The sequence below is a fragment of the Mangifera indica genome, chromosome 4, assembly GCF_011075055.1.
Source record: "Mangifera indica cultivar Alphonso chromosome 4, CATAS_Mindica_2.1, whole genome shotgun sequence".
NCBI classification, from domain to species: domain Eukaryota; kingdom Viridiplantae; phylum Streptophyta; class Magnoliopsida; order Sapindales; family Anacardiaceae; genus Mangifera; species Mangifera indica.
Window position 1 is genome coordinate 18883803 of NC_058140.1, and position 19068 is coordinate 18902870.

Sequence of the window (19068 nt, forward strand, 5' to 3'; positions counted from 1 at the left end):
ACTGGCCATCCGACTTGGCGTAGAAAACTATGATATTTAAAAATTAACGAAACTTCCACTTACTCATTTTGCTCGTAACTTGAACCAAAGGAAACATCATAATAATTATATCAAAGATCTAGTCAACAATATTTTGATTTAACCTGGTTCGATCTAATTTTGATTATTCTAATTTATTGTATATTATTTTTATTGTTTACAGAATTAAAATTTCATTTCAGATTACATTTTAATACTACGATATTCCGTCAATAATATTAATTTAATCTACAAACTCTTTGTACCATTCAATTTTCCAGCCACCTTTAAATTCTTTGTAATATCATGAATTGTTATTGAATCCTTTGCTAATTACCTGTGCCAATATTTGGAAGAGTTGGTTATGAACACCGAAAATAGAACTGTATCAGCAATCCCATTTTACAAAGAATGAAGCATAACTGGAAGTCCATGTTGAGGGTGAATTCAGATAACCTGAACTGGTGAGAATGTGAACCTGTATCTTTGCAGAATCATTGAGCCTGCAACCTTGTTTGTATCATGGAAAAGTTTAAGCAAAAAGGACAAAAAGCTGAATGTTGTTTTGTTGCTGCAGATCAATCAGTCGACTATTTTATTTAATTGCAACACTAGTTCTGTTTTCCTTCTTGTTACAAAACTCTTCCATTCCCCGAGTTGACTCTAGTTACAAGATGATAGTAAGAATCCAAAGCAGATGAATGCAAAACTATCTTATGAATGAGCTTTGAATATGTCAGCCATTATTATTTAAAGAATTACCTTCTTGTCAACATCAATAATTGATCCATGTCACAGTCCAGGTTGGTCCTTATCTTTCTGACCGATTCTAGTTGTTGCCGAACTTGAGCCCACTGCTTACAATGGCGACGAGAAAAGACAAAAATTGCAGCGAATAAATGAATTATGCCTAGTGTTGGACAAGGTTTTCAACTTGACACCAGGAAACCCCAAAAAAATATATAAGTAATTTACATTTTCTTCAATCTCTTTGATCAACTGAGGTTCAGTTCCTACCAATTAATCTTTAGGACCATAAAAGAAAAGAAAGATCCTACCTGCATGGATCCATGGATGAAACAATAGATGAAAATGGTGATCGCTGAAGAATAAAGTTGAAATGTGAACACGGAAAGCTTGGTCCAAGAGTAAATGTGATGAATTTTATGGAAAATGTGAAGGACTAGTTATGAATCCAGATCTCACGGGAGCAACCTCTTTTGGAGCTCTGTAATGAATTTCTGAGGACCTTCGATATCTTATGGCCTAATCTCAGAATAACCAGACAAGTAAAGAACTGTTGGTTTTAGAGGAATTTTCAGCTATACGAGAACAAAAAATGCAGAAAAATGTCAAACGAGAAGTATTCTGCATTACAATTCGTAGTATTAATCCAGGAAATTGAAATGAAAATTATTATCTTTTAGTACTCAGATGATAATCATCATACATATCATTGTATAATTTCTGAAAAACAAGAATGATTTCTGGTAGGGTTGGCTTGACATAGAAATTAGATCACAACTCCATGCAGGGGCTTAATTGTGAGAACCTGAACCGGTGAGTGAACATAAGTTGGCGACAGAGTGATTTTGTATCGCTGCAGAATCATTGAGAGAGCAATCTTTGTTTCTGTAGTTGCAAAGTTCACGCCCACACAGTTCCTCCGGCCAAAACCAAAAGGAAGAAATGCCACCGGGTTGTTGTTGGTTGCTTTGCCACACCTTCTGCAAACCTCTCAGGCTTGAATAGATCAGCATCTTCACCCCAAATTTGAGGTCATTGTGAAGTGCTAGAGTTGGAATGCAAATGTTCACATTTGCTGGAATTGTGAGCTTTCCCAGTCTAACTTCCCTGTCGGTTTTCTTGAAGATGCTCACCACTGGCGAAATAGCCGCAGAGATTCATTCACAACCATACTCATCTACAAGAGCAGTTAGTGAAAATTAAGTTTTCACATTGTACAATGAACATAAAATTCTTCGAATATTAATCGAGATACTACACGTTAAAAATAGACAATATGTTAACTGTGATCAAACTATTAAATTAAAGATATTACAAATGGTATCCCGAGGTAAATGTATCCAAAATAGACAATATCTTGACAATGAACAAGTATATTGGAGGAGGATGTTCCATTAATTAGCTTAGCCTACTATTTTCAATTTCCCCAAGCTATCTGGCTTTCGATTTTGTCTGCCAAATAATTGAAGCGCTTCCTTCCTCACTTTCTCTTGCCAATCCGGGTGAATTGTTAGAAGTAAAACAGTCCAGGTGAGTGAACTTGCGGTTGTTTCATGGCCGGCTAAGTAAAATGTTTTACACTCATCAATCATCTCATCTATAGTTAGTTTCTTTGTCACATCAGAATCCTTATAAGCCTTCACAAACAATCCAAGAAAATCACTGCCATAGCTGACTGGTTCTGTAATCAAATTCCCCTTTTCTCTTCTCTTTTCTTTATCATATTAATCAGAGTTTCGTATCCCTCGTTCAAGTTTGTCCGATTCATCATCGTCACTTGTTCTCACAAACTTTCTGCTAAGATAGAACATGATGCTTTAGAATTGGAGAGGCAAAAGTGAAAGCTAAGTGGGCAAAAACTAAAATATTAAAGAGAGGAATCTTGCCTTACAGATGAGGAATTTTAATTTTATATTTATTCCTGGTGATGATTACACCCAACCTTGTCATCATATTAAATATATTTTCCCTTTCTGAGTAACTGCTTCCAAAAGCTGTCCTGGAAATAATTTCTGCTGTCAAAACTGTAAATTCCTGGAGTACTTCAATCTCTTTGCCTTCGTGATGTCTCCATCTTTCTAACATCTGCTCCATACTTGAAATCATGGCAGGAATCATACCCTACACAGAAAAATATACACTTCTTCGGTAATATTCTGTAAATTAATCTCTTTCTTAATGTTCTACTTATTGAACATTAAAAGAACCACCAAACAAGGCTAGAATTTAATTATTCTGAGGGTATCTGCATGGAAGGCCTGGTTTGCCAACTTCCGAAGCCTATAGCATTTTTTACTCCGTGAAGTAGCCATAAGGCCATTGCCGAAGAGCCTTTTTAGATAAAATGTGACCTCTCTTTTCAGATTTGCTCCGTTCTTATTGTTGAGAATTTCTTTAATCAGCTCAAGTTCAGTGACCACCAATTCAGCTTGTGGACCATGCCGGTGTATGAAGTTCATCACTGCAACAAAATGCAGATAGCATAAGTGAAAAGAATCAGTGATACTGATGAGAAAAAGCTGAATTGTAAACAACTGTAAATATTTACCCTATAGCTTCATCCCTGAGTGAATATGAGGATGAATTCTGGGGAATATGTCGTGCGATGATAATTCCATGGGGCTACAAAGGACTAAATTTTTCATTTTAAACATCTCTTTGGTGGATCCATAAAAGAATTTGTAAGGAAGGCCTCTGATTCCACGTGAAGCCATCACTGTTCGAATGCGCACTGGATTCCACCATAGTTTACTGAATATTCTGATGAGAATTAAGAGGAATACTAGGCATAAAAATGTTGCAGATAGAAGATGACTGATCCCATCACTACCACAGTTTCGTAAATGGTAATGACTTGCAATCGACCAATTTTATTGCCCAATATATAAGGGTCGATAATATTCCGTAGCTGGATTTCTGGACCGACAAAATATCTACAAAATTAATGCTCACAAAAACTGAATTAGCGCTGGTAGACTTGGAAATTTATTGTTTTCACCTGTACATACCAACTTTTAGGTGGATTTTATTTTGGCAAGTATAAACGTGGTGCTATCTTTTATAGTTTAGGTAGATGTTAGAATAGGGATGGTAATTTGGTTCATACATAGACATTACCAAACCCTAAATGACAAGGGCTAGGATTGGGTTTTTTTTTTTTTTTTTGGGTTTTTTAATGAGATGCTTTTGATATGTTATGTGCCATTGTTAATGTTAATAGCCATTTAAATTACATTAGACCTTTTAAAATTTTGGCAAATGAATAATGTCTTATTTATCATATTTGTGGAAAATGAATGTGCTTGTGAGACATAAATAGCATCTTTTTTATGTCTTGACTCGTACAAAGCAGTGGCAAAAACATCCACTTACAATTTTAGCTGCCTTTATTGTTTTGATTCTGTTGGTTGCGGATACCTTATGTACTGTAATTTGTGTCATGAAGTTACGCGGCAGATGGATTGCTCCATTGACTTCAGAAAACCCAAATTACAACTTAGAGCAATAGATTGCTCCCAAAAGCAGTCCTGGAGATTACTTCTGAAGTCAATAGCCCAAACTCTTCAAGCACTTCGAACTCTTTTCCTTCATAATGTTTCCACCTTTCTAGCATCATCTCAATACTAGCAATTATGGCTGGGATCATGCCCTGTAGAGAACAATCTCCACAGAATATAAAGAATCTCACATATATACCAATATTTAGTACTTTTCTAGCGAACAAATCCTGAAAGTTGGTTCAGTGCATAAGTACAATAAATCTTTTCAATTTTACTGCAATAAATAGTTTATTACGGCCATAGGAAGAAAAATAGAAGCAGTAGTAACAGTAACAGTTAGAGCTCACTTTCATACTGTCCCCTTTAAAAGCAAAATTGGCTAATTTCCGTAGCTTCACCCGCTTATCACCTTCAGTTGTTACAAGACCATCACCTAACAGCTTCTTCACAAAGGCTGTGCCATCAACATTTGGGTAGGCTCAGTCTCTATTATTCAGTATTTCTTTGACCAGCTCTGGTTCTGCTACCACCGAGGTTGAGTACCAAACCAATTAAGATAACACTTCCCCGTTCCGAGGAACATGAAAATTGATCTTCAAACAATAATCTAAACCTGTTGATCAATTTTGTCTTGAAACTTGAGGTGGTGTTAAAATAATTAAACAAAAAATTTACCTTATATGTTGAGTTGTGAGTACACATGCGGCTGAACTTTGGAAAATATGTCATGTGATAAGAGACATGGGTTTGGCCAAGCCTTCCTTTCGCATGCCGATAATGTCTTTGGTGTTGCCATAGATGAATTTGTAAGAAAGGCCTTTGATTCCCTGCGCACGCATTTGATGCTGAATGCGTAGTAGTATCCACCATAACTTGTGAAGGACCTTGATGAGAGTCAACACTAGGCACACACACACAGAGCTTGATGGATATATTATCAGATTTCCCATGGAAAACTTTTTTTTATTCTAGACTTCTCATTTTTGTCTCTCCTGCCCAAGGGACTTGGAATCTATGTGTATGAAGTTGAAGACAAACAACAGATGCCATCTTTTGGCCGCATTGAGTCATTGAATAAAACAACCTATTATATTTTCTCGAATGGATTTCGAACGTGAAAAAAGAAAAAAAATAATAAATGTTCAACTTCAATGCTGTTGACTCTAATAGACCACTCATATTGTATTATCTGGGACGAAGAAAGTGGCATGAATTTAATAATTAATTATAATGACACAAAAGAACTTCAATGGTTTCGAAGGGCCAGTTGCAGGTGGAGTTTGGAGGGGGAAGAAGAAGTTGCCAATAGCCATGAGTCATCATGGAGAACAGAAGCAGAGAAGGAAAGTTGGCATTATAGGCCATGGCGATCTATTTAGACAATTCTTTGAACAACACTATGCAATTCCAGATAGCGTAATTTCACTTGAATTCTCAAAGGATTATTCTCCACCAGATGAACTGTTGAAGTCCACACATGCAGTCCTGAAAATATAATTAAATCAAGATTCTCCCGTGTTTCCATACTCCAACCAGGATTCGGGCAACCCTAAGTCTCCTCAACTTGCCATCTCTCAATCCAAATTCACTTACACATCATCTGTCTGTCCAGTGATCAAGTTCATTCGATTTCATTTTTATTTAGCCTCCTATTCAGGCTTTAAATTATCCAAAGCGATATTCTTAGTCAGTGTTAATGCCCGGTACACTCTTTTAAGCACTTCTGTGTCATCAAAGAATTCTGTGTTAACATTGAAGGCCAGGCACCAATAATTACATTCACCCCTTCATTAAATATTTCGGGTGCCTATGATTTAGTGAACAAGATCCAAATTGTTTCCGTGCCTTCAATCCTTTACACCCCGGAAAATATTCCATTCCCTCTCATCGGGCATCCGCACAATATTTACATTTAGCAGTCCATTGCTCTAGAGGCAATTTATAGGATGAACTTGGATGGCCAAACCATTGTGCTGAGCATGATTCTTCTGGTATGCTTTGTGACTGGCCAGAAGACAACACGTATACAATAACTGATTACTCTTCTATCGAAATCTGAAATTTATGAATAGCTCACAGGTTCCTGATGTATGCCAAAGCCAGAACAATAAGTCCAACGGGGCAAAGCCAACGAGGGTCCAATATGACCCGGTTATTTCCCGTGGCTTAATTTGGGTGAACTCTGATTCGATTATTGTTGTCTCCTTAGGCTTAATTTGTGAAATCACGACAGAAATTACCAAGAAAAAAGCAAGGGGGTTTTCAAGTCGATGTTTTCCGTTAGTGGTGGGATTCATGTTCCTGTGTGTCGAGACTTTGTGGTGAATTTATCAGGACAAAGGACCAGATTATGTGTGGATTGGATTACAAAGTAAAGCGGAATCAACTATACCAGGCAGTCTGGCATTCCTAAATGGGCTGAAAAATCCTGAAACTATCAGATGTTAGTAATAATCTTGCAGGACCTGGTTCATATAGATCAAGACAGATGTGTTCAAGGTTCTGGCCAGAACATCGCTTGGCAGGTTTGTTGGATTAGTATTTGTAAGGGTCAAAGGTTTAAGATTTTGGTTTGTCAAAAATTGGCCCAAACATGCTCACCCAATCAAACATGCATGTCAGCACCGCTGTAAAGGTACGTTTGATTACCTGGATCCGGAATATTACTGGCGGTGAAGATTGACTGAGAAATCTGAAGCTTGGTCATTTGGAGTGGTAGCTGTTTTACCCATGGCTGGCATTGAGACAGAGGATTAAGATTGTGAATTTGGGGTAATGGCTTTAAGCTGTTATCAATCTGGTACACTGACTACCGTCATTGACCCAAATCTAAGGGATAAGACTGAAGCAGGATTTCTCAAGACAATCACGAATAGCGAGAAGAAGTGCTCAGCAGATAAAAAATGCGACAGGCCGAATATGGGAGATGTTTTGTGGAATTTGGAGATGGCATTGCAACAGTAAGAAGCGACCGGTGAAAATAATTTGTGAAGAGAGTTGGGAAAAGATGACATTTAGGTGCAGTCAGATGCAATGAAATGCAAAATTAGTTAACCCACAAATGCAGTCCTATCGTTTTAAAAAAGAGCAAAAAACGCACCCACTTTTTGTACAAATTAGGAGAAATTGATTCATAACAAAATATTTCAACATTTTTACTTGAACTCATCTGCACCATATTCATAATGAATGATGAACTAAAAAGTCCAACATCATCACCCTGAGAAGCACCCTACAGCATAAGATACATTCGCGATACCACCACTATGGATTAATTCTCTGACTTGTTAGCATGTTGATACTCAGATATGCAGAGTGTTCTCGGAAAAAAACCCTGGAAAACATCTCCAGACCAACTAATTAATTTCATAGATACAATGGCTATCATTTTATACGCCTTTAGGTCCCCGCAAATGGGAATCAAAATACAACCAACCACCCACCCAATTTTACCTTGGGTACAACGGTGGCAGTGACAATGAGACAGCTATGTGAATGACTGAGAAAGAGTAAGAAAAACAGGAACAAAACATACCCAATGAAGCGAATCAATAAAACAATATATCTCAAAATTACAAGACAATTCTGGAAAATTACAGAAAGAGCAGCACCTGAGCAGCACAAACTAAAGATGTTACCTTCATTTCCTTCTCTTCCTACCCCTACCCAGTTGCCCAGATTTAAAGGCATGCTCTTGTTCTTGGAGAAAGGCTCTTGCTTTCCCATACTTCTCTGTTCTTTCTTCCTCCAGCATTGCCTTCTCCCTTTCCTTTACCTGAGATAAGAAATAATTGTCTTTACGCAATTCTCGAGAAGCACCTTTTGCCTCCCGTTTAACAAGTTTTTTCAATTTTCTTCTCTCAGCCCGTTCACGATCAGGATCATAATCTCGACCCTTAACAAAGCTGCATAACCATGAAAATATTAGATGAATAAAATTCTAACCCAATATAAGAAGCAAAATCCAACATAATTAATTTTAAGGTATTGAGAAAGAGATGAAGAGAGTGGGGAAAGGTTGAATACTTCTCCTCAAATTTCGGATTTAGTAATTTGATGGGCACTGGCTTCTTCTTCCGCATTTGCAGTGGTTGCCGCAACATGTTATGTTCATCAACCTTTTTATTAATAATTAGAGCTACATCTTCAAATTTTTCTTGCAATGCTGAAGGCATGTTATCTACTTGTGCTACTTCATGCAACAACATAGCAATTGGCAAGAAGATTTCAGGAAAGGAACTCAATCTTTCATAAATGTCGACAAATCCTCGAATGCTTTCAATCACAGTCACCAACACACTAGCCCTATATGGAAAAAAAATATTTTCTTATCAGTACGTGTTAACAATGGAATATAGAAGAAAGTTATGGAGTAACCTTGCAACTTATACAAAATCTACATCTACACCATACTCATGCTAGTCAAATATAACCTAAACTTAGCAAACATCTAGCAAATACTGAAAGGATTCTTCAACTCTCAACGCCCATATAACACTAAATGAAGAAACTTCTAAGAAGGTTCAGCCATAAAATATTACAGTAAACTGGACATTCAAAAAACAGTTGGAAGAAGTGCTGCAACGCGTGAACAAAGCCTCAATATATAATTGAATACATATTATGAAATATGTACCAGTTATTACTAACCTAAAATTATCAGAGCAGAAAAAAGAAGTGTCCTCCGGCATGTCCATTATCATGAGAAAATTTATAGGACTAATTTCATCTACACGATCCCTCATACACAGCAGGGGCTTGAGAGTTTTTAGTTCCATAAGATGATAAAACTGCCACAGCATAAACAGAAGTAAGCAAATATTTCTATACACACATATTTGGTATCATCAATTAGTCATATACCTCGGACTCCTGATGTGATGTTGGTTTTCTGTCAGTAGCTGCCATCAGCAGAGTACGAAGAAATATGATCGCCTCCAGGCAGAATTTCTTAGATTGTCTACTAACCTACAATATTGTTTATCACATAAAATTCAGCAAGGGAAACTCTTGATAAAAAAAGTGTATTAAGTCCAATGAGGATTTTATCAATTGAATAGTCAATCAAACAATGAAAAGTAAGGTAACTGCCAACATCAATAATACCCATTGAAAAATTGAAAGGCAGCACGCTTGGAAGTGAAACAGGTACATAAACAAAGCTAGCATTGAGATAAGTACAGAGGCATGATAAATGAGTCCTATGAAACTATTTGGCATGTGATAATGTGCCCAAGAAGAACTTGAGCACCTTCCATCAGCAACTGCAGATTAAAACATGCAGGCAGAAATGTATGGTTATCTAATGGAACAGATCATGCTCCTACAGTTTGAAACCTTTTGCATTTAATCCTCCTATCTAATGAGGGAAAAAATGTGTATTAGAGCACACATACATTGAGAATCATGGAGCATAAGAACGATCCGACAGCAAGATCCCGGCCTGACTTGATAGGACAGCGCATGAGATATTCACACATCAATAATATTGCTGGAGTCATTACAACATGACGGAAGTCGGAACATGGGAAAATCATGGACCACAACCTCAAAAGAATTAAAGTTTTCAAAGAAGGCCAACAGCTATTTTCTGCAGATAGTAAATTTGTTTAATTAGAAGCCAAAATAAGACCTAGTAAAATATAATTAACAGGATTGACATTCCTCAGTTATCTATAACAAACCTGGGTTTTTGATAGCATCGCAAAATTGTGTTCTAGTCCGTAAGATTCTCTGACGAGCACATATTGCAGCGAAGTATGGAATTTCTACACTCATTTCCATCAGTGGCTTCACCAGCAAATTCAACAACTCAAAATTGAGGGGCTTTTTGTTCGGCAATACAGCAAAGTACTGCAATAACACACCATAAAATACCTGGAAAATGGGAAAACACATTATTCTCGCTTTAGTTATTATGGCGAAGACAGAAGCACATATTCAATAGTATCATATCAGAACCCTCATGATGCAAGGGCCAGGATTAAAAATTCATGGTATGAAAGAATAGAATCCAGCTCTCTACTGCATGGAGTTAGAATTTAAATTTCTCAAATATTCATTGATTTTTTATCCAACATCCCAGACCAGTTCCAAGGCACAACTTCCTTAATAAATTTTTTAGCACTCAAAATGGCAAGGCATATATTTCAAAGATACAATCAAACCACTACAACAAAACCAAATAGATGCAACAGCAATTTAACATTTACCGGTATTAACTGATTATCATTTAAAAAATATCAGACAGACTTCAAGACTAAATCCTTCATGTATGCACCACATCATCTATCTTTACAGACCAGATTTTTTTTTTTTAATCTATGAACTTGAAAACAAGTATGACAAGTCAGGGCATCGAGTATAAGAAATTCACATGTGTCCACTCAATTATAGATAGGCAGAAACATGAGCACAAAAAAGATAGCTTGCATTCATGCGGACACAAAGGGAGAGAGAGCAAGCAGAAAGCTGCAAAAAGTTGCATACTTGCATTTTCTTCCGATTTTCTGCAGCCAGTTTAATTGCATTACTTGCCCTAATTCGATTGATAACCAAAATCTTGTCAGCATTGGAAAAATTCTTCAGTAATGCACAAAATTCTTCCAAGTTCTTTGGAGCTTCAATTATAAAAGGAATATCGGATTGAACTGCAACTTTACTATGATTAGATTTCATTTTCTTTATATCTAGAGATTCCTTATCACTTTTCCTAATTTCCACATGAGCCTTGTCCCTTGACTTTTTGTTGCCTCTCATCTCCATCTCTTCCTCATCATCAATACTGTCATCTTCTTCTTCATCCAACTCTGGTTCTTCCTCCAAATCTCTTTCAACATCGTCATCATCACTTTGTTCCCAGTCCTTCAAAGTAGGCTTTTCAGTTGCATCACTATCGTCATCCGGTCCATCATAGACACCGTCAGACTCGGCATCATCTGAATCCTCAGAGGAATCATCATCTTCACTCTCAGTTGTATCCTTTCTTTCAAGAACCTCATCTACCCAGCCCCTTTTAGCATTAGGCTCTTCATCAAGCGAGAAAGAATCACCAAGATCATCTCCAGAAATTGATTTAGGCCTCTGGGAAGATGGTGTCTTATCAGCTTCACTGTCTTCATCACTAGTGTCATCAGTAGCTAACATCCTCTTCTGACGCTCTTCCTGAAATTGTGAAGCCATTAAACGATGGAAAGTTAAAATGATAAACATTAAAATAATTTTTTTCAAATTTCAAAATACTAAAATTTTGCATCCCTGTAAAGAGAAATGAATCATAACACTTAATATTAAAAGCTACATTTCAACTAGAATTTTTTCAGTTTATCCTTTAAAAAATACATATAACCACTAATCCAGGGAATGAGTATTTAGAGATAAATTGATGAACAAAGTACGCTGTTTTAAACAGATGGTGGATAAAAGACGATCAAAAACAAAAATAATTCACAACCTTAATATCTAGCCACATGTAAATAATGCACAGGGCATTATTGCGTTTTCTGCAATTCAAAGGACCACAAACATGGTTAAGCATTTTTATTCATTGTTAACATTTAAAGAAATGAAGAGGTTTCTGGAAAAGCACATTCTGTGTCTTCTGGCCAACACCATTCATGAAGGCATTGCACACGTTAAGAAAAATTGTAATGCATTGTTTACATTTTTTCACCTCTCACATATCACTTTCCTCTATTAACTCTCAAACCACCATCTTCTTCTTTTCTCTCTTTACTACCCCTCTGCACCTGATCTTGCCCATGCATATATCTTCTTCGGTTCTTCCCATTCTCTTTCTTTCTTTTAATTTCTCATTTTACTTTCACTTCCATATAGATCTCCTTCAAGTAATTCTCACAAGTCTCTTTCTAACAGAGTTTAGGATTCAAAACCACCACGTTCGATATATTTTGAAGATAGTTATGATTGGCCTTAAAGAAAGATTTTTCCTTCTATATAATATCTAGAAACTAAGAAAATTAAAGCATCCATCATCATCATCTTATCAAAAAGCCAACCTTAACAGCTATGCAATGATTTGAATTTCTTAGAACCTCTATTTAACTATTTGTTTAATCTTCTCCAAAATTGGTTTTCTCAAGTATTGCACAGTGTTGGATTTTAAGGGTTGTGAAGCTAGTTAATATTATGACACTGGTCATGAAAATGATTGCCATCATCTGTATAAAAACATGGTTAAACTAATTTTGGATATCACAGCATGCCTGTATCACAGAAAGCCCACATAGCAAACCCACTAAATAATCATATACTCATAGAAGATATTAAAGGAACCATTGCTTTTCTTTATTCATTTATTCTCTATTTTCATTTGAGCTGATATTCTGATATTAGCAGTCTTTTGTACAATGTGCTAAAATGCAATTGGCAGTGTACATTTACGTGGTCTAGATCCATATCACTTGGAATAGTGGAGATGAGCGATTAGTCCAATTGTTTGGCAATCAAAAGTCTACATAGACTCTGCTTTGGTTGAAGTTGCAGGCTACAAATTTCAAATTTAATATTTCATCACCAAGATTTAAGATTATTTTAAATACTGTAACACCTATACTAGCGTACTTTGCATATCAAATATTTATCAGAGAAGGTGCAATTGATCTACATGGGTGCCAAAAAAAATAGAATGAAAGAGGATCACAATGTGCAAAAAATCAAATAAGATCAGTATGCAGGGATGAGTGAGCAGATACACAAGAGAATCATGCAACTTACCTCCAATCTTTCTAGTCGTTCTCTCTCCTCTTGGGCGATTTCCTCATCTGTCTTAGTCCTGTCTGAAGGTCGTGCACGCATGTCCAATGCCATCTCTTTCACAAGTTTGTCATAAGAATCAGGTTGGTCCTGCCAGCAGAAGCAAACAGATATCAAGAGCCGAAGCTAAAGCTTTATATCAGGAATGAACACAGGTGTGGGACCTGGGTAAAAAGGGTACAAAAGACTTCCTTATCTTTTCAATTTCAGAAAGCATGCATAAAGGCATTAGGATAATAGTTCAACAATCAGAAAAGTATACAATATGCCAAGGAGATTTATAAAGAATTAACATCCAAAGGATTGGAAGATTGGAAATAAAATAGCAGCAAATTCAGAAATTAGAAACATAAGATTATAACATTCAAAATGTTTAAATCACCAAGAACCATGTAAAAGTATACCTGTTTATTAGTGTCTATTTTTTTACCATCAGACTTCACATGGCCATCAGGAATGTCCTTGCTGACAAGAGCTTTCAAAGCATTCATCTTACTAGGTTCAGTCATGGACAGTAGCACCTGAGATTGCACTAAAGACGAGAAATTTTTATCCAATTCTTCCATCAACTGCTCATTTTCTTCCTTATGTTTTGCTTTCTGTGCCTGTTAAGAAGAAATTGAGACCTAAACAACTCAGGATCTATAGGATATAAAGAAGGAAAAAGCCAGAATTCATAGCAGAACTTGAATCATCACCTTGAAATATTTGCTCTTTAGAATAACCTCCTCCATGATTTCTTTCTTGCTTTTATGCTTCTGCAATAAAATATCGTCTCTTTATATCAACGTTAAGGTTCAAAGACCATCCAATCAGAAAAAGAACAGAAAGAGAAAATGATTGAAAATCATCCCACGTATGAATAAATGAAGCAAAGACATAAATTTTTAAAAAGAAAAAAAACACATCTTACATTGTCTTCTTTTTCCATTAAATTCCTTTCGAGTGGATCATGCATATTATTATGAGTATTAAGTTGCTTTAACACATTTGAACTCTCTGCAATAAGAAAGAGATCATCAGCAATATTTTAAAAAAAAAAAAACTCAAATTGACTGGAATTAAACGATAAGTGATTGACAATCAAAGAACAAACAATGCATTGTTGCTTAATAAATAAAAGGGCAAACAAATATCATGGAACTATGAGCACTAAAACCACGGATAATCAAGTTGTCAAAAATTTTATTTCATCTACAGAAGAATACACTCAGTATATAAACAATACAAACTCACCACATATGATCACTAATTGTATTTAAGTAGACTAACAACAATAGTGTAAAATAAAAAGATGTTAAAGACAATTTAGAAAGATATGGAGGGTTTCAGATCATATATTTTATACTATTATAACAAAAATTTATGGATTGCGGAATCTAATTATCAACTTTATCAACTACTTCAAACACATATAGTTCCTAAAAAATTTTGGAAACAGAACAAAGCACTAATTATAACAACAAATCTCAATAAGACAAAATTGAAGCAATTCTACAGCTAACCGAAGAATCATAGAACAACATAGCCTGACAACAGAGAAGCAGCAAGGAGAGACTAGTGCACATTAAGGTGATTCACAGATATTTCTAGCTAAAATAGTACCAAAATCATTTAAAAAAAAAAAACCAAATAGATGTCAGCTTCATTAAAACCAAAAGCATAGTATCTTGCGAAAATGAAGCAACACATACTCTTGTTTTCACCCTCATCATCATCATCTTCATCACCAGACAGCCGTTCATCCTCAAAATCATCTCTTCCTGAGAACGAGCCAAACCCAGAAATATCAAGCTCGTCCTCTTCTTCATCGGATAAGTTGTACTTGTTCTTCTTGCTCAATTTCAACTATCAAACACGAAAAAATAAAATAAAATAAAACTTCTCTTAATTTTTTCTTTTAGTTTTCATACAAAGTTTAGCCAACAAACCTGACGCTGCCGCTGAGAACGCATAATCGCCTTATCAAAGTCCCCCAACTCATCCTGTTGCTCACCTATTCGTCTATCCACAAACAAAGACGACTTGCCACTTTCTTCATATTCTTTGAGTAGTGTCTTTTTCCGCTTCTGGATTGCAAGAGAGCGAGAGAGACCAATACGGAGCTCTTCGCCCTTACGCTTCTTACCCAGGATATCAAATTTTCGTCGAGACCAAATAGTCTCGAATGGATTTTTAGTTTTGGAGAGTTTATTCTTCATGGCGACTTTGGTAGGGTTGGAGGTTTTGGGATTAGTTTTCGCCATAGCTAATGTCGACGATTACAGGGTTAGTGAGTTACAGGGGTTTTTAGGAAGTGGGAGGGTTTAGGGCTTTGAGTAAAAGGTTCGTTGTAGTTAGGCGGACTTAGGGTTGGATTCGGATGAAATATACCTTTTTTTATCGGCCAAAGGACTATTTCCCACCCAAAGAATGTTGCAATCTCAAGTTTCCACCTTTTATTTTTGATAATACTAAATACCCATCAATGAGCAATTAAAATTAACGGAACCCTAATCTCTTGAAATTTTATCTCTTTTTGCCATCTTAAATTTTAAAAACTAAAAATTTTTCTCAACCTAAGTTTTAAAAAATGGTAGTTTCATTGTAAGATTTCGTTTTGAAATCTCCGATGATATATCTAACTCTATTATCGATGACTTCTCTCTCCCGAAATATTCTCTCATTCTGGTGATATCTTTCATTCTATTTGGACGTATGATCGGTGTTGGAGAAGAGGAAGACGAAGACAAAGTTGTCGTCTTCGTCTAGGAAGACGGTTGTCTTCCTCGACAAAGTTTTTTGTCTTCCACGACTTCTCCGTCGTCGATCAAGAGTCTAAATGGGAGGAAAGAGACCGCCGAAAAGAGATGATGTTTCGGGAGGGAGAGGCCACCGATAATAGAGCCAGAGATTTCAAAACGAAACCCCTATGATGAAACTGCCATTTTTTAAAACTTAGATTGGGAAAAAAATTTAGTTTTTAAAGTTTAGAGGGGCAAAAATAGATTATATTTTTATTTATTTTTAATATTATAAAGAAAATGATAATTTTACCCTTACCACAGTTAATTTTAACTGCTCATACGGTCTTTTTTTCCTTTAAGAGTAACTAACATTTTCCCACCCATGGTTTAGTTTAATAACATTTTTATCCCTAATTTACATAAACAACATATTTTTCACCTAAACTTAAACTCTCTCAACAAAAAATAACAGTATAAAGTTAAAATAATAATTTTATTACCTATTAATTTTAAAATAAAAAAATAACAATTCTCTATTAAATTTAAACCTTTTAAATGTGATAATTTCACTTTTAAAACACATAGTTACATTTTATTCAATTTTTGGGGAGTGTAATTGTTATATTTAAAACTATTAAGAGGTAAATAATATTTCAAAAAATTTTAAAAGACCCCCAAACATTTTTTGGAATTTCAAATAACCCCTCAAAAATTTCATAAACCTTTGATATTTTTAAAAATTATAATTTGCCCTCTAATATATGATTATATGACAAAAATACCCCTATTTATAAGAAGATAGGAAAAATGGTGAGAATGAAATGAAAATAAATTAAGGTGTTTCTCAATAATTTAGATATTTGAAAGTTATTTTTAATTTGTGTTAATTTAGAATTATATAATAATTTGAAAAAATAAAATAATAGAGATAAAATAATAACTTTATTCCTTAATACTATTGTATCATCTACATAATTTAATTTTTGATAAAAAATTGTTATTTATATTTGATTTTTAGGTGAAAAAAATATTATTTATGTTAACTAAAGATAAAAAGGGATTTTAAGATTAAACTCCGGTGGGAAAATGTGATTTAGTCTTTGTTCTTTTAATTAGAATGGTCAAATTAAAAAGAGATGAATTCAGCCAAAGGACTATTTCTCACCCAAGTTTAAATGTGTTCTCAAAGTCACACTAATAGAGTTTGAAAAACCCGAAGTCCTACCCATGATATTATTGTCATTAAAATTCTTAGTAAAAAATATGGGTAAAATTGTTATTTTATTAATAATATTAAAAAATATAAAATTTATTAAATTTTCCCCCTTAAGTTTTAAAAACTAACTAAAGTTTTCTAACTTTGAAAAGTCACATTTCCCTCCAAATTTTTTCTTCACCTCTCCCGCCACCATCTTGGGCATCAACGACTTCCACTCTTCACCCAAAACCGTTGGTTGATGCACATAGACAAATCTAAAACGAATCTCTTCGTCGGAGATGAAGAGATTAATGAGATATGGGCAAAGAGATGATGAAGCATCTTCGTTCTTTACCGATGAAGAAATCCAGATCTCTTCGTCGGTGAACAAGCTTCGTCGTCGTCCTTTCTAGATTATCAGAGAAAGTGGTCGAAGGGGAAGTAAAAAATTCAAAAGTTTTGGGAGAAAAATATGATTTTTCAAAGTTTAAAAACTTTTTGAAGGGTAAAATATTAGTTTTTAAAACTTATGAGAGAAAAATGTAATAAATTTTATATTTTTTTAATATTATTAATAAAATAACAAATTTATCTATGTATTTAACTGAAAATTTTAACTCCAATTGATCAATAGATAGGATTTCAGATTTTTCAAATTCTATGAGTATAACTTTAGAATCGTATCTAAACTTGGGTGGGAAATAGTCCTTTGGTCGATGAATTCAGTCTTTAAAGCTTCTGAGGCCACTTTTTTTTTTTTTTAATTATTCACAAATTTTATATTATGAGTAAATTACATTTTCCCCTCAAGATTAATCTTCCTCTTTAAATAATATAAATAATATTTTCTCATGCATTAAACTCTTACCTATCATAACCAAATATTTGAAAAAAATTAAAAAATAGCTTATTTATATATCAAATCTAAATATTTTAAATATAACAATTTAATTATTAAAAAGATTTAAAATCTCATAAACCAATATTTAAAATCTTTTAAAAACCCAAATCCCGACATCACTCCTTCAAAAAAATATTATATTATTATTGTCATATATTAAAATTTTTAAAAGCATCCAAACTTTTTTAAACTTTCAAAACCTTAAAGAAATTATTAATGCTCCTAATATTTTAAAAATTATAGTTTATTCTTTAAACATGCTATTATACTTTTCTCTATACACTTCTAGTACAATTATTAGTTTTACTTGTCATAACTCATGACTTAAAACTGAAAAGAGAGGAAGAAGGGGCGAAGGTGAAAGGGAAGAGAAATAAATAAATTCTTTTGTAATATAGATATTTTAAAGGGCTTTTTGAATTTGGTCAATTTTGGCTTATCCAAGGTTTGATGAGACCTACTCCCACCCTTTAAATTTATAAAGCCATCAAAATAAGACCATTTTCATCAAATTTGGATGGGAAATAGTCATTCAAGCCCAGATCGACAAGAAAGTTGTGCAAATTAAGAGTTGAAAACATAGTAGCATTAGGAGGGTCAAATTACATGGTCGTGAAAAGTTAAAAGACTAATTAATAATTACACAAGGGTGGGAACACCAGAAAAAAACCAATTTTGCTGATAAATTTTTATAATTATTAATTATGGGTGTACAAAAATTTATAAGTTTTTTATAGGACGAATACTTGGCAAGAAACAACAAATTTGAGTAAGATATAACAAATCCCAATTTCAAGTTAGCGATGAACAAGAGTAACAGTTCTAAAAAGTTATGCAAAAAGTTGAAAAATATAACAGTCTCAAAAGAACCCAATCACATAGTCACAAAAAATTAAAAGGTTGGTTGACAATGATGTAAAAATGACAATATCAAGTGAAAAATAGTTTCGTTAGTGATTTTTAATCATTTTTGTAATTATTAACCAGAAATAAATAAAATTTTTTAAAGTTTTCTAAATATATTGTTATTTAGTTTTAGGCTTTAGCAAGAACAAATGACTTTATAAAAAAAAAAATAATAATAATAACAACTGGGAAAGTGAGAACTTAAACGGTCAGAAGGCTTACTTTCATCAAAGTTGGGGTGGGAAATAGTTATTCGGCCTATATTATATTAGGTAATATTATGTATATCTACTTTAA

General features: G+C 34.4%; 1 protein-coding gene and 1 pseudogene across 1 annotated transcript; both read right to left on the reverse strand.

Annotated features, from left to right (window-relative positions):
- Positions 1-1389: 1389 nt before the first annotated feature.
- On the reverse strand, positions 1390-4848 carry LOC123214366 (annotated as a pseudogene).
- Positions 4849-7611: 2763 nt separating this feature from the next.
- Positions 7612-15389, reverse strand: LOC123214125 (nucleolar protein 14). Its single transcript, XM_044633861.1, has 13 exons — positions 14972-15389; positions 14735-14888; positions 13954-14039; positions 13739-13798; positions 13445-13645; positions 13002-13130; positions 10755-11429; positions 9950-10142; positions 9662-9855; positions 9129-9233; positions 8916-9055; positions 8292-8570; positions 7612-8170 (listed from the first exon to the last, which is right to left on the reverse strand). The coding sequence occupies exons 1-13, from the start codon at positions 15284-15286 to the stop codon at positions 7906-7908; spliced, it is 2796 nt and encodes a 931-aa protein (XP_044489796.1). The 5' UTR covers positions 15287-15389; the 3' UTR covers positions 7612-7905.
- Between the last annotated feature and the right edge of the window lie 3679 nt (positions 15390-19068).

What these genes read in the sequence shown, in the direction of transcription:
- LOC123214125 (XM_044633861.1), bottom strand. Translation starts at nt 15,286, where the DNA reads ATGGCGAAAACTAATCCCAAAACCTCCAACCCTACCAAAGTCGCCATG. An exon ending in TGATGAGGGTGAAAACAAGA is followed by an intron (nt 14,040 to 14,734) that starts GTATGTGTTGCT and finishes TTCTTATTGCAG; the next exon opens with AGAGTTCAAATGTGTTAAAG. An exon ending in TAAAGAGCAAATATTTCAAG is followed by an intron (nt 13,646 to 13,738) that starts GTGATGATTCAA and finishes TCTTCTTAACAG; the next exon opens with GCACAGAAAGCAAAACATAA.